This window comes from Lagopus muta, chromosome 13 (assembly GCF_023343835.1).
Source record: "Lagopus muta isolate bLagMut1 chromosome 13, bLagMut1 primary, whole genome shotgun sequence".
In the NCBI taxonomy this organism is placed as follows: Eukaryota; Metazoa; Chordata; class Aves; order Galliformes; family Phasianidae; genus Lagopus; species Lagopus muta.
This window is the reverse complement of record NC_064445.1, coordinates 3,816,017-3,836,969: the sequence shown is the minus strand read 5'-3', so window position 1 is coordinate 3,836,969 and position 20,953 is coordinate 3,816,017. Positions and strand designations below refer to the sequence as shown.

General features: G+C 47.5%; 1 protein-coding gene across 1 annotated transcript in view; it reads left to right on the top strand.

The window, feature by feature from the left end:
• GPC3 (glypican 3) overlaps window positions 1-20,953 on the top strand; it is a 114,105-nt gene that overhangs the window by 88,593 nt on the left and 4,559 nt on the right. Inside the window, exon 7 of the mRNA XM_048959846.1 lies at window positions 1,465-1,621. Within this exon, the coding sequence (XP_048815803.1) occupies window positions 1,465-1,621 (157 nt within the window). The remainder of the gene's footprint in view (window positions 1-1,464; window positions 1,622-20,953) is intronic.

Below are 20,953 nucleotides of genomic sequence, written 5' to 3'. Positions count from 1 at the left end.
CAATAGCTGGAACCAACTAAAGCCCTGAAGTAAGCAGAAGGCTCCCGTTTTGCAATATCTTCTCTGTTACTTATCCTTTATTATTATTTTTTTTTTAAAGCAGAGATTAAATTTGAGAGGCTTTTAATGGTGTAGTGGTAGTGACAGAAATTTTTAGCTTGTATTAATGGGCTGACTCGCACTTTTTCAAAGGGAAGCTGGGTTGGTGATGAAATAACTGGGTTCTTTCAGCAAGAGTGAAATAGGGAAAGTCAGTGGGAAGAGGAAGGCAATGTCTTAAATATGTGTTTCATCCTGCCTCTCTGCACGGATGGTGCTGAGAGCTCCCACCTGTGGCTGAGAGCAACTCTGACCATCAGTGCAGGTATCCAACCCCTGCTCAGTGATGTGCAACCTTTCAGAAGCAGTTAGGTCTTTAAAGCTCTGGAGCTGTTTTTTGTTGATTTTGTTTTTGCTTGGAAATGTTGGAGTTGCCTGGTGTGGATTATGGGTTCTTTCACTGCATTGCTTTACCTGGGGAAGTCAAATCCTGCCTTAATCCAGCGCTTTAGAAGCTCATCTCTGTGAGCATCTTCTGGGTGTTCCCATCACTGCCTGCCCCAAGCAGGATGATGCTGGGATGAGGGCACTCTGCTGTGGGATTTGCAGCATACTGAGCTGTCCTGGTTTCCCAAAGCAGTGCCAGAGGGATCTGTCATTTCTTGTCCCACATGTTACTCCTCAGATGGACCATAATCCCTGAGAGCAGCTCCATGGTGCTTTCCAACAGATCACTTTGTGTTGAGCTGGCAGCACAGAGACTTACAGTGGTGCAGCAGCAACCAAGCCTGGGGCTGAGCTCAGCTTGCCCTTGACCACTGGACAGGGCTCAGCTGTGCCACTGCTTCTGTGTCTGACTTCCCGGGAGGCTTTGCCCCCACACAGGGCTCATCTGGCTCAGCTCTGGAAGTGCATTCTGCTGCTGACCTGTGGGCTTTGATGGCTGGTAGATGTCCTTCACCCAGGGAGAAGCCAAGGCATGGAGTTTCTCAGTGTGGTTTTATTTCCTTCTCCTGTTTGTTCCGTTGAGGTTTTGTGTGCATGTTTGCCCATGAATGAACCAGAGCCCTTCTGTGCTTTGGCATAAGGCATGCACCAGGGTCATATAGAATCATTCAGGTTGGAAAAGACCTCTAGGATCACCAAGTCCAACTCACCCCACGACCACCATGCCCACTAACTATGTCCCTCAGTGCTACATCTGCACATTTCTTGAACACCTCCAAGGACAGTGACTCTACCACCTCCCTGGGCAGCCTGTGCCAATGCACCGCCACTCTTTTGTGAAGAAATATTCCAGATATCCAATCTAGCCCACTGATGTGGTTCCATGGAGCCCTGTCACTCACTCCTGCAAGCAGGAGATGAAGAAGTAGGGAGGGTGATGGGAGCTGTTCAGTGATCTCGATGCATCCTGTCTTCCAGCTGCTCAAAGGGACGGCTCTGCCCCACCGAAAAGCTACAGGCAAAACCCCAGAGGAGGAGGAAGAGGGGAGTGGAGACTGTGATGATGAAGATGACTGTGGCAGAGGCTCTGGAGATGGAGAGCTGCGAGTGAGGAACCAGCTCCGGTTCTTAGCAGGTAATGGTGACAGTGGTTCTGGGGGTGGCTGTTCCTCTGGGGTCAGTAGGTCTGGATGACAACTCTTGGGTCTGCTCAGCTTCCTGCTCCAGGTGGGCTTACAGGGGTGCGTTCAGCCTTGCTGAGCTGTAGGTACAGCTCATCCCCTGCTGCCTACTCTTAGGAATTTAAAGGTGAGCTTTTCTGCTTTCTGGAGAAATTCATAAAGTCAATAAAGATGGTCTGAGTACAGCAAACCCTCTTGGTTGTTTCTGACATGGAGTTTAGAGAGACGGGGTTAATTTAAAAACAAAACAAACTCAACGAAAAAAAAAACACCTAAGTTTCATTTTTGAGAAGTGATTTGAGCACTCAAGACCCTTAGGATCAACAGCATTGACCATCAGTATGATCTATGTCTTTGGATCTCCTTGAGATGTCAGTAAGGTGTCCTGATGCTTCATGGCTATGTAATTAAAAAGGTCACCACCTTCTATTGGAGGTGGAAGTGAAGATCCAGCTGCGACTTGGGCAGTTACAGAAAGGTGGGTGGGTGGGTGGGTGCCTTCCCCTGACCCCCTAACTGCTGCCATCCTCCCTCCTGCTCATAGCAGTGAGACCACCATGTCCATGGTGGGTGTGTGGCATCTGCTGGCTGGGGGGCAGTGGCTGGAAGCTCGACCCAATTAATGCTGGTCCCAGCTCTGTGCTCTTGGAGAGACCAGACAACTGAACCTGGATAAAATCAGCTTTACAGCTTTGAAGTTTAAGAGGGAAATTTGGGCTCTTAAACGAAGCACAGATGTTTATAAACTTCCTTCCATTGGCCTGGGATAATTAAAATATCCTTAATGAAGTGAGAGCTGAAATATCAAATGCCCGTTTCATATCAAAGATTATTGACGCATTATGTAAAATATATAAAATACATATATTCAAATATTGGTTTGGAGAAGGAAAAGGCTCCTTAAGTTCTCCAACCCGGGTCTGAAAGAGAAACGCATCATTCGGAGAAGAATAAAATGCCCTTTCTTTCATGCAAGAACTCAATATCAAAGTGTATGTTAAGGAAACACAGGTGATCCACGTTGTCCTGAGCTGAGTGCAGAGATATGTGTTTCATTTTCCACCATCTTTGCATCACACTTCCATGCTATTTTAATGTGTTTCTAATTTCCTCTTCCAGCCTTCCCCATAATATCATCAGCTGTGTGTATAATCCTCTCTGCCGCCTCCTATCTCTGTAGGCTGGTTTAATCACAGTATTGATCCCCAGATAACCTGCCTGTCTGGCAGTTTAGACCTCTCTTGTCATGTGGTATGTGAACATGTTACGTGAAAAGAGGGCTTATCCTCCCTGTGCTACTCTGCTGGAGGGTGTTTGCTACTGACTTTGCTGAGACTGGGTAAATATTAACACAGTGGAAAAGCAGCCATGGCTTGGGGCATTGTGTCCCAGCAAGTTAAGTCTATCAGGCTGTTGGGAGAGCTGTGTTTGGGCGGCACAGCTTCTGGGCACCGACTGGCCTGGAGTACAGCACTGTGCCATGGTGCTGGCCAGAGACTTTCTGGTTCTTCCTCAGCTGTGTGTGCAATGATACTCATTTTTGTGTGTTCTTCCTTGGAGTAGAAAGGTGAAGTTGATCTGACAGCGACAGAATCATGTTTGGTTGGTACTGGATAGGCAGCAGTGACACTGTTCAAGTTTTATGTTGGAAACAAGCCTGGGAAAAGTTGCTGATGGTGTGGAAATACTTTCAACATTCTGAGAATGTTTCTTTTTTACTTTGAAAGGGATATTTTTCAATTATTTTTTTTCCCATCATATCATATGTATGTAACACAAAATAAAAGGGACCAGAAACCATTCCACATCTCCCCCTAGTTCCACAAATTCTAAATTTTAGGTTAGCATGCCGATTTGAAATGATGCCAGGCTTTGAAATCTGGAAATACTTTTTGCAATGAACTTCTGCTTTTGGCTTGGCTTTGTCTCCCTCCTCCCCAAGGTGGTTGCCCTGTAATAGAGATGCAGAGACTGGGAGTGGCTGGGGTTGAGTTCCTGAGGTTCCCTGCGGCAGCATGAAGGCAGCGAGGCTGGATGGCCAGCAGTGCAGGTGTCCTAGCAGAGTGATCAAGCATGCAAATCCTCTTCAAATGCTATTTTCAGGTTTGCAGTGAGGGAATGTGTTTGGATGCTTGGTTTTCTTTTTTCTGAGCAGTCTGGTTCAGCTCAAGAGGAAATATCCCTGGCCCCGTGATAGCAGCAGAGAACTCCTCCCTTGCTGAGTGTTGGCTCTGCCTTACACATAGACTTGGCAGGCAGCTCTGCTGCATGTGTCCTCCTGTTATCCAAGGGCAGCACAGCAAAAAGCATGTGGTCCTGCACAGCGAGGCTTTGGGCCACGTCTGGACAGCGTGCCACAAGTTCTTGGCCCTGCCTTAAAATCTCATTTGCAGTGGGATCACTGTGTAAGATAAAGGCTTTAACGAGACACATTAATGTTGTGTTGCCACTGAGTATTTGCAGTGTGTTTGCTGTGTGCAAATGGGTGCTGGGTTTGGATGGAGGTTGGGTGAAAACGTTAGCAGCATTGGCCATGCCCAAGGTCTTTGCATGAGAATGTACACCACCCAAAAAGCAGGTCATTGGGGATGCTGTGTCTGTGCTGGTAGTTGAGGTGACCCATGGAGGTGGTGGAGTCACCATCTCTATAGGTGCTCCAGAACTGTGGAGATGTGACACTGAGGGATGTGATTATGGACTTGGTGGGTTGGGCTTAGGGATCTCAGAGGTCTTTTCCAGCCTTTATGATTCTATCATTCTATGGTTCTCCTGCCCTGCAGTTTGGGTCTCCAAAGGTTTGGGAAATGTGGGGATCTGAAAAAAAAGAGCAAAAAATCCCCAAACAAAGTCACTCTTGAATACAGCCTAGTTTTGATTTATCGCCTGTTGTATGAAATGCTACCTTTGTTTCCTATTTATAATGACCCAGTAATAACTGGACACTCAACTTAAGCTAATGATTTAAACATACTTGTAAACTGTCAAGTCAAAAGTTTGTGAGTGACTATAAACATATGTTGGTGAGTGCTGTATGCTAATAAATTCATTATTATGGTGCCCCAGTGGGAAACACGGAGATGGCAAGCTTTTTTTTTTTTTTTTTTTTTTTTTATGATAGGTCTTTTATTGTTTGTCACATCTGCAACACATTAAGGATTTTGAAGGCAGATAATGTTTACAATAAGAGGAGGATTGAAAGCCTTCCAGCTCAGTGAAGAGCGCTTCCTGTTTGTCAATGGAGTAACTATGGACCCGGCACCCTGTGCATGGAGCTCCAAAAATAGAGATGTGTCCAGACGTGTGTGTGTATTTACACCACAGCAATGGCAAAGCATGCCAGTGAATAAATCGTAGTATTTCCCCCCAAATCATGAGTCGGTGTGAATGTATTCCAGAAATCTATGCTTACAAACGTCCTCACACTGCTGAGATCAGTCATCCTACACTGTGTACCCAAAGCAAAGCCTGGGGAAGCTGCTGCTCCAGACAGCCACCCACTAATTAGCTCACCTCTGGCATTCTCACTCATGATGCCACTTATAACTTCCGAACTGGCTGCCAGTAAGCCTGAAAATGAAACATAGGTGCTGGAGATGCTCCTGTGATGAGCAGCTGGAGTAGGAACTGGTGTTGCCCTGAGCTGCCTGTAGGCGATCATGAAGATTTTTGGGTGGAAACGTGCCTTTTAGTGGCTGGAAGAACACCCGGGAATATCTGAAGTGATCCAGCAAGCAGGGTCAGGGGACAGGAGGAAGATTTACCCTTCCGAAGTATCTGTGTTAGGCAGTAACAAAAGTTGTCTTGGGAACAGATGGATTTGGCAGCAATGAGTAGAAATAGTTTATCCTGAGAAGGGAAGTTGGCCTCATCCCATGAGAGGTATAAGGATGGATGTGTGCAATAAAGATATGTAAGGATGGCTCTGTGGTTTGTGTGTGTAAAACAGCTCTCCTGCCTGACTGCTCCGGCTGCACAGCGCTGGGTGTTGCCTTTCTCATCTCCATTTGTTGCTTATAAGGGCAAAGGGAGTTTGCAGCTGGAGCCCCATTTGCTGGCTTGGTGCTCGGGTGCATCTTTTCTGCCCCCACTTGTTTTCTGCTCTGTCTCCTCCGTGGGGTTTGTCTGCAGCCCACACTGAAACCCAGACATGACATGGCCCTCTCTTTTCCAAGATCCATAACTTTTTAATGGCTTCTGACTTGACCACTGGTGCATCTGCTTTGCAGAATTGTTTCAGAAAGCCTTGTCCAATTCCTTTGGTCGCATTCCTCTCATTAGCCTGCTTTCTCCTGCTTTGTGTCTGCTGGTGCTTGCGCACTGCTTGGAGGCAGACCAGCAAAATGTAAAATATTTACAAGATCACCTCTTCAGATTCTTTATTGCAGTGCTTGTTTCTCTGTAAATGCCTTCAGGGTGCCCATATCCGAGCCGCAGGTATCTGCTGATGCTGCTCTGCCTGATGCTTGAGCAGCCAGTTCCTTTGGTTGTTTATCTATCTGCTGAAAAAGACATCTCCAAATACCAGATTTACTTCAGAATACCCCTTCAGCAGAGATGCTGCGTTGCAAGGCATCCGCCCTGTCTCAAGGGCAAATGTCAGCTGGATTATCCCGATGGAAGTGCTGGAATGCTACCAACTGAAACAGTGCAATAGTTTGATTATTGCTTTGCTGTTTCAAGTGTTTGTGTTTGTTGAAATGTCTCCTTTTAGTGAATATTTGGTTAGGAGTCAAGTGTTCTTTGTCATTGTCCAAATACAAGCGAGAAGAGACGGGGGTAGCAGTTGGCTGAAGCTGTAATTGAGTGTCACGTTCATTAACTCGCTATGGAAATCAGCAACAATGATTTTTTATTGGTAGGCTGGGAAAATTATTGGTGGCTTTCAGAGCAGGGATGTTTCTAGCACTCTTCAGTTGGCTGTTGGTGGTGATGTGACTCTGCTGGGCCTCGCTGTACACATAATGTGTACATTTTAATGCTTTCTTGCAACTTCTATACTGAGAGTTCCTCCAAAGGTATGGGAGGTCTGAAGAAGGTTCATGCCTTAAAATAAGAATGCACCTTGAGGTAAGCTACGTGTATGCAGAGAACGTTTATGAAATCGGGAAATAAATCCACTGGATATATTCATCCTGTGCTCTTATTTTTCTGGTTTTTAATTGTATTTTATTTTGATTTATTCTTTCAAACATTTTCAGCGTTGTGGTTGCAGGTATGAATCAGACCAAGCAGTTTTTATCTTGGATTTGTAGGAGCCAGCTTCCACTTTGACCCAAAGCAAAGAGTAGCATAGCAGATTTTTTAAAGCAGGATCAGTGGGGGGCATTTAAATCCCTGATAGTCGCATGACCATGGACGCATGTGTCGCACTCACAGTGTGGGCAGAAGTTGTTCTCAGTAGTTCTGGAATCTCACATCAGGGCAGATGAGGCTGGTTCTTGGCTCGGTGTGTGGTGACTTTGGGAAATGGAGCTGTGTGAGGTGTACTGAAGGTTGGATGAAATGACTTGCTGCTCTTGCACTGTACAAATGCACAAGTCTTGGTAACTCTGGGATTGCTTTCTCATGTGCCATGCTTCCGACAAGAGGTTTTCCTTCTATTTGGGCTTGAACGCGGCTGAATTCTGAGTAACAGTTTATGACTGAGTGTCTGAGGAGCCACTTTTCAACAGTGTAATTTGGGAGCTGATGTATCTTTAAAGCGTTACCGAGTGCAGCATTTTACATGACTGAACGCATCCGAACAATTTCAAGTATGCAAAGATCTGCCCAGTTGCAATGGTGATAGTCATATTTATCTGTAAGGAATGATGAATCTGTGTTTCTGTGGCTTGAAAATGCATGAATTCTTCTGAAGCTGGGAAACACACTTCCTGACTCAATACTAACTTCTTTTTTCTTCCAGGAGAGATGAAATAGTTTAAATGGATTTCTTTTTAAGGAATGTCAATAAGGGGATATCTCAGACAGAAGCAGAGCAGGTGGTTCTTGCTAATGGACTGACAAGATAACCTTACACCGATAGCCAGGGCATTGTATCTGTGCTGGTTGCTGTACAAAGAGAGGTTTGTCTGTGAGCTCGATAACAATACAACATGTTGATTGACTTTGCACGTAGGAGAGAGTGCCCCATTCATGAGTGGCTTAGCTTTTACTAATGCCTTACTGCAGGTAAGCTGATAAGAGTGATTACAGGGATGTAATAAATGAGGCTGTGGTGCGCGGCCCTTCTTGGTATGGCATGAGATCCCTAACAGGGATCCACTGGAGCATCCCACTACAGCGCTGGGGACTGCTGCAGGCAACAGCAAGGTTTGAATGGGAGCCACACCTTGAGTACTGTGTTCTGTTTTGGGCTTTCAGTCTTATGAGGTGTGGATGAGGGAACTGGGGTTGTTTAATATGGAGAAGAGGAGGCTTAGGAGAGGCCTCATCACTCTTCACAACGGCCTGAGAAGAGGTTGTGGCAAGGTGGGAGTTGGCCTCTTCTCCCAGGTGGCAGCAATAGGATGAGAGGTGATGGCCTCAAGTTGCACCAGGGGAGATTTGGGTTGGATGTTAGGAAAAAGTTCTTCTCAGACAGAGGGGTGAGTCTGTTCCTTTTGGAACAGGAAGGTGATGGAGTCACCATCCATGGAGGCTTTCGTAGATGTGGCACTAAGGGACATGGTTTAGTGGTATAGTGGGGATGGACCAGGGGTTGGACTAGGTGACCATAGAGTCAACCTGAATGATTCTATGATATCGTGTAGCAGGGACGCCTGGAGCTTGTATGGAGTCAAGAACACAAGAGAAAAACTCGTGGTACTAAGATCCATCAAGGGCTATTAATCACAGCTTTACTCAGGATGTCCTTGACATGCATCTGCCCATAAAGCACAGCGGAGGAGTTGTGTGAAAAACTGCAAACACAATTGATGTTGGGTCAGTGGCCCTGTATCACCACAAGGGTTTAGGATGGGATCTCGGCTGTGGTTGTTGCCTTGCTGTCATTCAGCTTGACTTTAAGGGAGATGTCTGAGAAGACAGATGTTGCTTCAGGTGAACCGTGGAAGTCACCTCCCCTTGGAAAACCTTCGGTTACAGCCTTCAGAGCACTCTTGAGCCCTAAAGGGAAAAAGAAATGCTGAAATTCTCCAGACTGTCTTAAATAAAATCCTGACGTCTCGGTTTCAATCGTTGAACAAACATGTTTGTTTTACACAGGATATCTTGGCAATGACATAGCAGCCCAACCTGCAGCATTGCACTATGGCAGCATCCAAAGGCTCTGGTGCTTACTTAGGTGCAATCTTACCTGAGATCCAGCAAGTCTTTACTTGCTGCAAATGGAGCATTATGCTCTTAAAAATTGTTTTTCAGGTTTTTCTGTAAACACGTGCTCACCTACATGGACCTGATCCTGGGGTCTGGTGCTGGTGGTTGATGCTCTCCTGTCTGTGTGGGGGTTTTTTAGCCCTTGTTGAAAAGATAATGAAAAGAGAAACTGGGAGGTTTCCTCCAGAGAAACCTCTCAGGACTCTGTGTTTTTAATTCTTTTAATTCTCACTTCTTTCTCTCTTCTCCCCGTCCCTTGCTTTGCTGTAGTTGTGAGTAAAAACAGCTTCCATTTGCGACTGGCCTGCAAATCACTCATCAGTTCGTGTATTACCAGGGCACGATCGGTTACTGAGTCAACACCGCTCTGTTGGCTTTCAGTGCATGTCAGAAACAGGGGAATTCATCATTCGTCAGGAAGAAGTTCTCTTCAACTGCTGTGCATTAGCTGCAACCTGCGTGCACCCATCTACCAGCCTTGCTGGGGCCAATACCAGTAGTTTCAAGAACTGAGCCAGGTGTATCTGAGCGCTGGCTCCATCCATTTCCCCACAGACCCCCGCCAGCTCCACGACCCCTTGTGCAGGAGATAAATGAGCTGTGAGCTGTAGGGGAGATGTCCTCCTTCCCATGTGCTGGGTGTTGGTGGCCTGTGTTCAGCAGTCACCGTCCAGCCCCAGCTCTTGTGGTCTCCAGGGCTTTTGTGGCTTGAAGCAGAGTGCAAATGGTTTTATTCTGTAGCAAAAGATTTCATGCAAGCAAGCGCTTTTGGATTTGCAACAGCCACATTCATCAGTGTTGCCAGCTTGGAAGTATATGGCATATCTTACTTGGGGCTAAAGCAGTCCCCAACATTTGACCTGCCACCATGATGCTCTTAGAGCAGGTTGGAAGCTTTCTGATGGGAAGCTGTGATTTGAAAATGCCTCTGTGCTGGAGCTGAGCTGTAGTGAAGTATGCTGGGGTTTTGGACAGGTTTTTTGCTTTGGAAATAAATTGAAGCATCTCTCTCTGCTCCTGCAAGCAGGGAAATGCAGAAACAGCCTGTTTGCCCATATCAGGATGTCACATTGTCAGCCTGTGCTCCAGAGAGGCTTTTTTTGTCTAGAAGTATGCTTCAGATTATGCATTTAATTATGCCACAGGAAAGACGAAATCCAAATGAGTTGACGACTTTTGTTGGAGTTGTATGTTTTGGTCTCTCTATGTCATCTTGCCTTTTCTTCTTTTTTTTTTATTTATGTACATATTTTGCCTTTGTTCTGCTTTGGAACAGTAGCACATTCCACATTTTCTGCAGGAATGGAAATCTGGCATTTTGACCGGCTTCTGTTGTTTCAGAAAATGACTTCAGTGGTATTTAAGCCCCTTGACAATATCTTACTGTCCTGGATGCTCCCTGCGTGGGTCCCCCTATGTGGGGCAGCTGCAGCAGGAGCCTGGGTCTGTGCCCAGCACACGTCATGCTTACAAGCCCAGCTGAGGACATCGCTTGCCAGCAGTGCCTTTATTTTCCCTTTATCCAGAGGCTCTGTCTGGTTGTCTTTCCCTGGTTGCTGAAAGCCCGTGCTTGCCCAGAGTGTTGCTGCACCCCTTGACCAGCTGTTCCCTTGTGTGATGATGTGCCATTGTTTGCTGCTGGCCAGATGTGCTGGGATGGATGCATGGTGGTGGCAGGTACTGCTGGTTGCTGTGGGACATCACTTGCTTGGAGCTCCAGCTGCTTTGGCAGCTGGACAGACTGCCAGCACGTATGTCACCACCTTAGGTCCAGTACAGGAAGCCCAGCAGGGATTCCTAAAATATAAATCACAAATGCATTGTGATGCTCATCCTTTTTCATTTGTTTTTTTTTCCCTTCCTTCTTGTTTTAATTCAAACATCCTCGATATGTTGAGTCTCTGTAAAATCACTGGACTCGGAGCTCTTTTGGAGTTCTTATGTGCCATGGATATGGAGGCTGAAGATGCTTCCTGCACGTGGAGTCAGACATCTGCTGCAGCGTGCTGTTGGACTTTCGTGTGATGCAGACTGCAGCTGGCAGGTGGAAGCCGGTGGTTTCCATCAGAGGCTGAGTAACATCCTCTGCCTCCCTGATAGCCCTCCTCTGAGTGCTCTGTAGTTTTGGTACATTTATTTGTCCTCTCCTGGTTTCTACGTAAAATAGTTCTGGTGAAAAGTAAAGAAAAAAGTTTTGTTGGATGCTCCCCGAAGTCAGAGCAGAACACAGACTGCAGTGTTTCTTCCTCTTCCCCTGTCCCCATAAATCATCCGCTAAGGCGAGCGCAGAGGATGTGAAAGAACTCATTTGTAGCAGAAATGCTGTCCCTTCCCCTCTGCTTTCAGGGCAAATCTTTCACTCCTGGTTTGGTGTCTGTTGTCAGGGAACAGCTGATGTCACATTCAGCTGCCACTCCTGGCCCTTGTAGCTTTATTTCTGCTGCTGCAAAGACACAGAGAGGCTCGAGGTGCAGCCGTGCCACACAGCAAACAAACGTGGGGCTGTGTGTGGGGCTCTGCCCTCCCCACAGCTGGGAGTGCTGTGGGTGCTCTCACCAACACAGTTTGGGTGTGCATAGAATCATCATAGAAGCATAGAATGGCCTGGGTTGAAAAGGGCTACAATGCTCATCCAGTTCCAACCCCCTGCTCTGTGCAGGGTCACCAACCAGCAGACCAGGCTGCCCAGAGTCACATCCAGCCTGGCCTTGAATGCCTCCAGGGATGGGGCATCCACAGCCTGCTTGGGCAACCTGTAGAGCTGGAGCATGTTGCCGCACTGGGCTTCGTGCTATCAGCAGATGCTAAGTAGGCCTCTCTTATTTAGCAGCCTTAATTTATTGAATCAGCCAGCAGCGCTCTATGGGAAGTAGTGCCGGAAAAGGGAGCGGAGCGAGCTGTAAGTTTCCAATTTCTGCTGGATCAGGCCCCTGGAGATCCGTGTGATCTGGTGCACTGGAGGCAGTGCTATTGCAGTGACTCATAAACAGATGTGCCCAATTTACATTGCAGCTTAATACCTTTGTTTAAAAAAATGTTTTTTCAAGACAAATGTGTTAAAGCAGATGTTTCCAGTAAAACAAATACTTGCGTGATTTACAAACAGCTCCATCCCTGCCAGAATTCATTAGAAAATGTGGAAAGAAGAAAAATGGTTCTGTGTACTGACAAATAGATAAAATCAGAAAAGAAGAAGATAGCAAGGAGGTATTTCTCTGTGCGGAATGGAAACTGCTGTGCTTGGGGTGGGAAGCAGGAGGTGGGAGGGTGGTTTCAGTTGCTAGTGGCAGTAAGATTAGCCCTGGCATACATTAAAGTGCAGAAACTTATCTGTAAAAATACTTATCTGTGTCCTGTGGTGTAGGATATGGGGTATTGGGATCGCAGTATGGGATTGCCTGTGGATTCCTCAGTCACTTCCATCCATTGGAACCTCCCTGGCCACCTGTAGTGCTGTTCTTCTCCACTTCAAGGACTGGGAGCAGTTTTCTGACATGGGACCATGTCCTCTCCAATGTTACTATTGGTGGGGTTACTGGAGCAGAGGAGGATGAGCTGGGGGACAAGGATGTCAATGGCCATGCTGGGTGGCACCTTAGCACCTAACAGCAGTGCTTCCCTCCTGCTTGCCTTTGGAGCTCAGTGCTTTGGTGCAGGGTGGGAGCACAGCTATGCTGGTACGTTCCTCTCTGTGCAACTCAGTGCTTGCTCTGCAGTACCTTGCAGTGGGAGATATAGGGCAGAGGAGCTTTCTCATATTGAGCCACCCCGTCATTTTGTGGCATTCCAAGCATCCTCTGCATCCTGCTGACTTCCCCTGCAGCTCAGCTCTTTCGGGGCAAGCCTGCAATGTAGGGGGCTGTGCTGGTTCACCTGCTCCTCCGTATTTCAGGAGGTGAAGGCTCTGCCTTCTCAGGCATGTGCTGAGAAACTTGGTCACCTCCGGTCCCTTTGGTCCCTTTTCCGCCCTGCTCCATTGTGGGGCTGCCGTCATGTGGTGCCTGTGAGCCCAGCACTCATGTTACATACAATCTGACACCCCATGTGGTCTTAATGGGTTTCCCAGGCTACAGCTGCAGCACAGCTAGCACTTCTTGTGAGCTGCAGGGGCTGCCAATCCCCTTTTGCCATCCGGCTCCCCAGTGCACAGATATCATATTTTTTTATGCAGTTGTCACCTACTTCATCTGGGCATTTATTACTAAAGAAACAGCGATTTCCTGGAGGAGCTGTGGAGATGCTTGTGTCCATTGGTCTGCAGGCTGCTCGTCTTGGTGCTGGGGGACTGAGAGGTGGCTGCGGGACTTTGCTTCTGGCACATTGGTTTTCCATGTCTTGCCATAGGGAGCATTGCAGAGCACAGCCTCGAACAGTCCCTATGCAGGGGGGTATGCTGGGACCCGTCTGGAGGAATTAAAAGCATCCTGGAGAGGAGGGGGATGCTGCTGCAAAGCAATTAGGGCACTCGGATGCTGTTCCCTGCTCTCCCATTGATGCTCACGGATCCACATCGCAATCTACACTCAGCTTGAGTCATCAGCGAATGGAAGCTTTGCTCGGCTCTCAGGGACTGTGGGGCTGCAGTGCTTAATTAATCTCTGCAAAGCAGAGAGCGTAATTAGTGCCTGCAGTGAGCTGTGAGGCCTTGGGTTGGGAGGCAGATGCAGTCCCTGTGCTTTGTCCATTGCCCAGTGCCATGCACCATGCAGAGGTGTCCTGGAAGGGCCACTTGTCACAGCTTTGGGGTCTCTGGGCAAAATTACTTCTTGTAGTTAAGTGCTGATTTTATGTTAAACCATTAAAAAAGAAAAAAAGAAAAAGAAAAAAAAAGTGTATTTTGATAGCTGAAAGACAGCCAGGCAGATCTCTTTCCTGATATCCGTAAAGCTTTTTTTTCTCCCTCTCATTGTCAGCTTTGTTTTTGTGGGTGTAAAACATAAAGGAGAGGAGAACAGCTTGCAGGTACAGCGCGTTCCAGCACTGCCGACTGTCATTATTTAAAGATGATGCTTTTAAGCAAGACTTGAGAATCACCTCCTGGGCTGTGAGCTGTCAGATGGAGGTGTGTGCCGGGCAACATCGCTGTGCCACACGTCGGCACGCACACGCTGGGTGATCCACAGCCATTCAGCACAGTGCTGCTGAGTGCTACCAGGAATAAAGCAGCTCTTCAAACGTGCAAATGTTTCGTTTCATATCAGTCGGGCAGGATACTTTGGAGGCAACAAAATGTAAATAGAATGAAATTCTTAAGCAAGATTATTGATATGACAGGACTAAAGAGCTTGGGGTTCTGTGAAAAGTGCCTCTTTTCATCCCTCTAATAAGTCCATTACTTGCACTCGGGAATATTTTAAGGCTCTTTTCATGCTGAATCTAGAGTTGAGCATGCTTTGCATTTCAAGCTTTGTCTATGAATCAGTAGAAGCCAAAGTTATTTCTGCTTTAAAATAACAGGAGCAGGGAACAGCTAATCTCCTTTCATTCTGAGTCCTTACATTATTTTACTGGACAGAGTTTGTGTTGGCTACAAAACAGGGCATTCACAAAATCTATGAGAAGGAATTTGGTCTAAGAATGAAGCCTAGATTGCAGTATGCATAAAGGCTCCTTCTCCTAAGGCCATTAAGAAATTCCAAATCTGAGCTATTTTGCACAGCCACATTAAATTAGCCGTGCTGATTCCAGTAATTCAGACCGATAGCCCGAGTTTACAGATCTACTCGATGAGGCCTTCCCATAATTACAATCTCAATGTGCTTTTCAGCTAAGGTGAGTTGGCACTAAAAAGATAAATAAATAAAAGGGGATAACATATTTTTTCTGCTCTGGCTTTTGAGATGAACATCTCTAGAATTAAATGGCTGTACTGCACCAATAAGGCATTCCCTGTCCTGGGCTGGAAAGTTTATTTTCCCTCTAATGTGTGAGTGTAAGAGCAGAAAGGAGGCTGAATTTTTCACCACTTTGTTTTTTTCTGTTGTCTGCATTCAAAGGAGCATCGACACCGCTGGTGCTTGGTTCAGTTCTTAATTGTTTATTTACAGACAGTGATTTCTGCTGGGGAAAGAAAAGGTCTGGCTGCTTTAGCCTCTCTCGCGGGGAACAAAACAAACCACGCCACAAAACAAGAAGAAATAAGGAAAACCTTTGGTGGAAAAATGCAAGTGAAGCAGGTGAAGCAGCAGTACAAGCACCCAGCCCACTTCTTCCTCTGCAGAAAGTGATTTTCTGACCCTCACACAGCTCGCCATTCAACAAGTGATGGAAGGGTTCAGAGGATATGTTTTCAAAGCCGTAAGGCATACAAACATGAAGCAAATAAAAATTGAATGTGTTATTTAAAAGGGTGTTAATTTTATTAGCACTGAGCAGAGCAAATATAAAGGCGAATGGAAGTATTCACATCAGCACTCAACTCTGGCTGCAGTGTTCGTAAAATGTCCTTTTGATCAAGCTGTGTTTTGATCCTTATTCTGTGATCATCATTCAGAGTGACTGGGCTGCAGCTCCCGACAGGCATCTGCAGCTGCACCAATCCTTGAGCAATACCAGGTTGGGAACTTGAATGCGTGCTCTGCTGCTAATATTGCCATCTTTCTGGTTGTTCCAAACAAGAATGGCAGTACAGAAATTCTCACAAAGTGGAAATTCCCAACAGGAAATTGATCTGCTACCACCGTCTGTGTGTCAAGATATTAATTTATCAGAGTAATAACCAGCACATGCGTGTCTGGGCTTTCTCCAGCTGATAACGTCGTCACCATTGGCACAGCCAAGGGGAACATCTGGGTTGTGAGAAGAGTGCCTTGATTCAGGGGGATGATTTCCAGCTGGTTGCCTGCAGGGATGAAAGTCCCTTTGTGGCTGTTGTTGGACTCCTGCAGCTTGCAGAGCCCAGAGAAGTTGTGGGTGCCCCAACCTTGAAGGTGCTCAAGGCCAGGTTGGATGGGGCCCTGGGCAGCATGATCTGGTTTGGGGCACCCAGCTCATGGCAGGGGTTGGGGCTGAGTGGGTGTTGAGGTTCCCTCCAGCCTATGATTGCACTGTTCCCCAGAGCCTGCTGGGATCTGCCTGGAAAGATATGAAGAAAAAAGCATGCAGGAAGCTTGTAGGCATCTCCCCCTCTCCCTGATGCAGGGAGATTTTCACCTGCATTCCCATTTCCACCAATGCACATTGGATGAATGCAGCAGATAATGTCCCAAAGCAAGCATCAAGAGCAAAATCAAGAGGAAACACCCATTAGTCACCTGCAGACAAGGGGCACGTTGCTGCTGGGAAAGAGTGTAGTTGAGCATCATATGCGGGAGGAGCACCATGAGCCTCTGTTCCCTTTCTTGGGAGGGCGAGGAGAGGAGGGAGGCTGAAACATGCTTCTCGATTTCCAGGAAACTTCTATCTTTAATCTCTGTAATCCGTTTTATAGAGGATTTTGTATTTTTCAAGGGATTTACAAACTGGATTACGTAGCCTTTTTATTTTGATTTTCCACTGCGATTGTGACATTCCTGAGGCTGAGCTGGGAGTGCTGAAGATAGAGTGGAGGGGGAGGAGGAGCTCCTGGACCTGGAGCTTGGAGCCCGTTGTGTTGTCCACTCCCTACCTCACTGCTGGGCTGATAGCTGCAGGATTCCTGAGCGATTTGGGTGTTCCTGTGTGACCGTGCATGGGGAGCCCCTTGGCTCCAATGGAAGAGCAAGTGGGATGGGTCCAGCTCTGCACTGTAGACATGGTGCCCTGTTGTTCGGTTGGGTGACACTGGATTTCCCATGGGCACCACCTCTGGGACCAGGGTTTGTGCTTTGCCCACGGAACCGGCACGAGCCCTGGGTTTGTGTCAGACGTTACGTGCACCCAGTAAGCATTTGGGTTTAATTTGGGGCTCTCTCGCTGCAGAAGTGCAAAGCCAGATCCTGGTTTCAGACTTCAGCAGCTGTTCCCGGGGCTCCTTCCAGCACACAGCGCAGTGAACATGACCTGGAGCCATTAAAAAGTTCCAGTCTGTGAACCCAGCCCTTCTTTTTCTATATAAAGTGGGAAAGCTGCTCACGGTGATGTTTCCCAGGGCCTCCTGCATTACTCCACTTTTATGGGTTGGAGTTACTTTAGCGCAGTTTTAATTCCAAGCCAGGTTTGTATGCATTTATTTATTTAGTTTAGCAGCTTAATGCAATTAAAAACGCTGGGCAGTGCTGGAGCCTCTCAGCTCCCTTTCCTTGGCAGTGCTCTCACCTCATCCCATGCTCTGTGTGCACTGCCTTTCACTCCACATTGGCTGTTCCAGGAAGATGAGGAGCACAAAACTTTGGGTTGCTGCTTCAGGAGTAGGAAAGATGTGTGACCATACCTGCCCACTACTGGGGGGCTGAGCCCATAGGGCAGTTCTCATCCCAAATTTTTGGACTGTCACCTGAAGCCTCATCCCAGTTGTTTACCTTGGCATCATGAGCGGTGGCCTGGAGGAATCTGGTTTTTGAGTGAATGAGCACATTGTGCAAAGCCCCAGTCCCTTCTGATTGAAGAAGCACTTCTCTGGTTGCCTCCTTCATAGAATCAGTAAGGTTGGAAAAGACCACTATCATCACTTCCAACCACCGCCCCATCCCCACCATACCAACTGAACCATGTCCTCAGTGCCACATCTCCAGGGACGATGGCACTTCTTGATGCCAAGAACCCCAATCTCTGTGGCCTGGCTGTGGTTCAAGGCTGATTCTCACATGCAGTGAGTCACGAAGGAACATGTCAGATGTCTCTGGGTGTCCTAACACCACTGTGAGTTTTCTGATTTAGCATTGAGAAACATCCTCCTTCCCTGAGGGCTGCTTTTAGCTGGAACCAGGGCCATTGGCATTCCCCTTAGTACTGCATCTTGGCAGGTCTTTGTAGTACACAGAGGTCAGCGAATGTCCCTAGCTTGGAGAATCAAACATCAGCAGAAGCTGCCTGTCCTGGTTGTGTTGTAGCAAAGAGTTTTGGCTACACGTGCCAACAGCAGTTTGAAGATCAATGTGTTGATCTTTTCACTGCATTGTAATGCACATGGAAAAGTCTCAGAGTGCCTGCCCCAAGCCCAGGTCAGTCCCATTGTGGAAGAGGTCCTGGCTACATCATTAATTTCAATGCCAGCAGGGTCTGAAGGAGCAAAGGTGGAGAAAAGTTTGGTGCCATTAATTGCTTTTTCATCATTAGAAGAAATTTGGAGCATTTCAATTTGCTCTGCTATTCCCAAGAATGTTACTTCCCAAAATCAAGACTGTCCTAGATGTCTCAGGTGACAGACAGCGGAGTGATCAGAAGGGAACACTTTGTGGGTTTAGGCCTTGGGGGTCTCCAGAAATCAGTGTTGGGAACAGACTGGGGTATGTGGAGGGACATTGACCCAGTACTGCTGCCTCACTTTGCATCTGTTCATAATCTATTGTTTCCAGCTTTTCCTTTCTTTCTCCTTGAGTCTTGCCCTTGTGGATGCTTTGGGCTCCTCCTGGATAGCTCCTTGTTCCTAATTCTTTTCTCCTAGCTCCTTTAGGCAGCAGGTCATTTCCCAGGCAGTACATCTAGAAATCAGACAGGGGAATGGGACCCAAGAACTCTGATGCTTTCAATTAATAATGCTAATGAGATTTGTTAATTTTTAATATATTACATGAATGTGTTTTGCTAAGCATGCTTTTGTGGCTCTGTTCTGTGAGTACAGTTCAGAAACCCTTTCACTTGCTGCCAAAGGAAAAATGATTAATGCAATTGCAAATGCCAGATTCTCTTCAGGGTAAATCTAGAGTGTACACCAAGGAGCAAAGAGGAATTTAATGAGAGTATTTTTGAGGTAAACACATCCCCACGTCAGAAATGGTAGTTCTTCCTCTCCTCCAGCCTCTGGTCTAAGTGGGGTGGAAGGGCAGAATTGGGGTCACGGAGCAGCCCCTCTGCCCTATTCCATGTGGCATGTTGGGCTTTTTATCCCAAAGAGAGCCTGAAGGCATCCTTGGATGAGACTTCTGTGACAGTACTGGGAGCTGGAGGGCTGGGATGTGCATAATGGCTGTCCTGCAGTGTTTGTGGCTTGTTGTCCATGTACCCTTTGTCGCACCCTGAGCTGGAGCTCCTCACCCTTCCATGCTGAACCCTGCACCCTTCCGAACCCATCTCCAGAGCCTGTCTCTTCCACATGTTCGTGTCCCCATAGTCTCTGATTCCTCTCTCCATGGCTGCTTCCTCTACTGGTGCTGCTTTGCCCTCTGGATCTCTGTGAAGGCATGCACTGCAGCCATGGAGTGCTGGGCAGGCAAGCAGGGCAAAGCCGTGGTTTGCAAATCAGCAGTCCCAATCCCCGTTCCCTTGGATTACTGCCTGGGAAGCTGGTTTTACCACACCATCTGAGCAGCACCATCTCCCATAGCCACATTGCCGGTGGCAGCAGGATGATGCTGAGCTGGATTTATTTTATTTTTTTCTTCCATCTAAATTCACATTGCCAAGAGCCGCACCTCCTAAATTGCTGCGGAGGAGGCAGCAAAACAGAGGCGCAAGACCATGCAGATGCTGCGCATCCATCGCGGTGATCTCGCTGCCATGCCAACACAAGCATCGCCGCTCCACTCAGCGCCGCAATTACGCACCGCGCGGCCGCACCTACAGCCAGGCTGCTCCTTGCGCAATGGACGATGGCAAACCTGTTGGTGCTCCAGGATTTTTGATAATAAACCAGAGGGCAAAAGCTCCCTGGGGAGATGAAGCCAGGCTTGGCTGGGCCTTATGAGGAATTGAAGGCATTTTGGAGAAGCGGAGGGTTGGAGATCCTGACTTTTTTGCGTAGTTGTGGCCACGTGTGCTTTGCAACTCCATGGACTTATCTGGATGTTGTGGAAGTAGAGGTGTGCTTGTAGTATGAGCTGATTGCATGGAGAAGTCAGGTAGCTGCAGGCTGGTGTGAGCGGAGCTTTTGTGTTCTAGCAGGACCAGGAGTGATGCAATTGGACTGATTTCCTGGATTCCAGGTGCACACACTGTCATGTTGGATTGGTCAGTGCTATAGAAAGGGAGGGAGCTGGGACCAAGGCTAGGTGGTCTGAGCTGAGGTATTGCAGGCTCTTACACTTGTTGTGAGCTCATCAATTTGGGCTTACAGAGCCCAGAAATCTCTCTTTGGAAACCCAGTCTTGCTTTGGAGACATCCAGTCTCCTGCATTCATGGGCCGTTTGTTTCCCAGACTGGTGAGCCTTGCTGCTTAAAAAACTGAAGAAAGCAGCAGCGCATTCCAGAGATTGCAACTGTCATAGAATCACAGAAAGGTTGGAAAGACCACTGAGATCATCATCCTGATGGTATCATATGCTTTCTTAGACCAGTCCTGAAGGACACATGCAGGCAGATGTTCACAACTGACCATGAGAGTGGCAGGAGCCTGACACACTGCCCTGGTGTCAGATGTTCCTACTGGATATGATCTGTGCTGATTGAAAGTACACACTCATGATCCATTCCTCGCTCCCTTCACACTGCAGTTTTCATCATGTGCAAACAAGGGCCATCACCACGTCCCCCCAGGTTCCTTGGATGGCTCAGCAGCCCCGTTTTGTGATCATGCTGTATGATGCTTCCACATCCCCTTTGCAACCCCAGCAGCAGCAGGGCTATCAAGTGGCTGTGCAAAGCGGTTTCTGTGCACGGCCATCCATGATGAATCTGTTACTATATTAGGTCCATTGCTGAGCCATCTGCCTTGGCAGGCGAGATGACATTCCCTGGCTGCAGGCTCTGGGCTCTCCTTTCCTGGCTTGGCCACAGTGCTGCCCGCTGGAGCCAGGCACTGCCTGCTTTGATGTCATTTGTCAGAGCAGGGTTTGCTATCAGTTATTTGCTTGAGGCTGCCTTGCCCTTTTAGGGGCAGAAGGGGCTGTTTCAGGAGACATCGGTGTGTTTTGTGCAGGAATGTGCCTGCCTGCTGTAACACTCCTGGCATGCC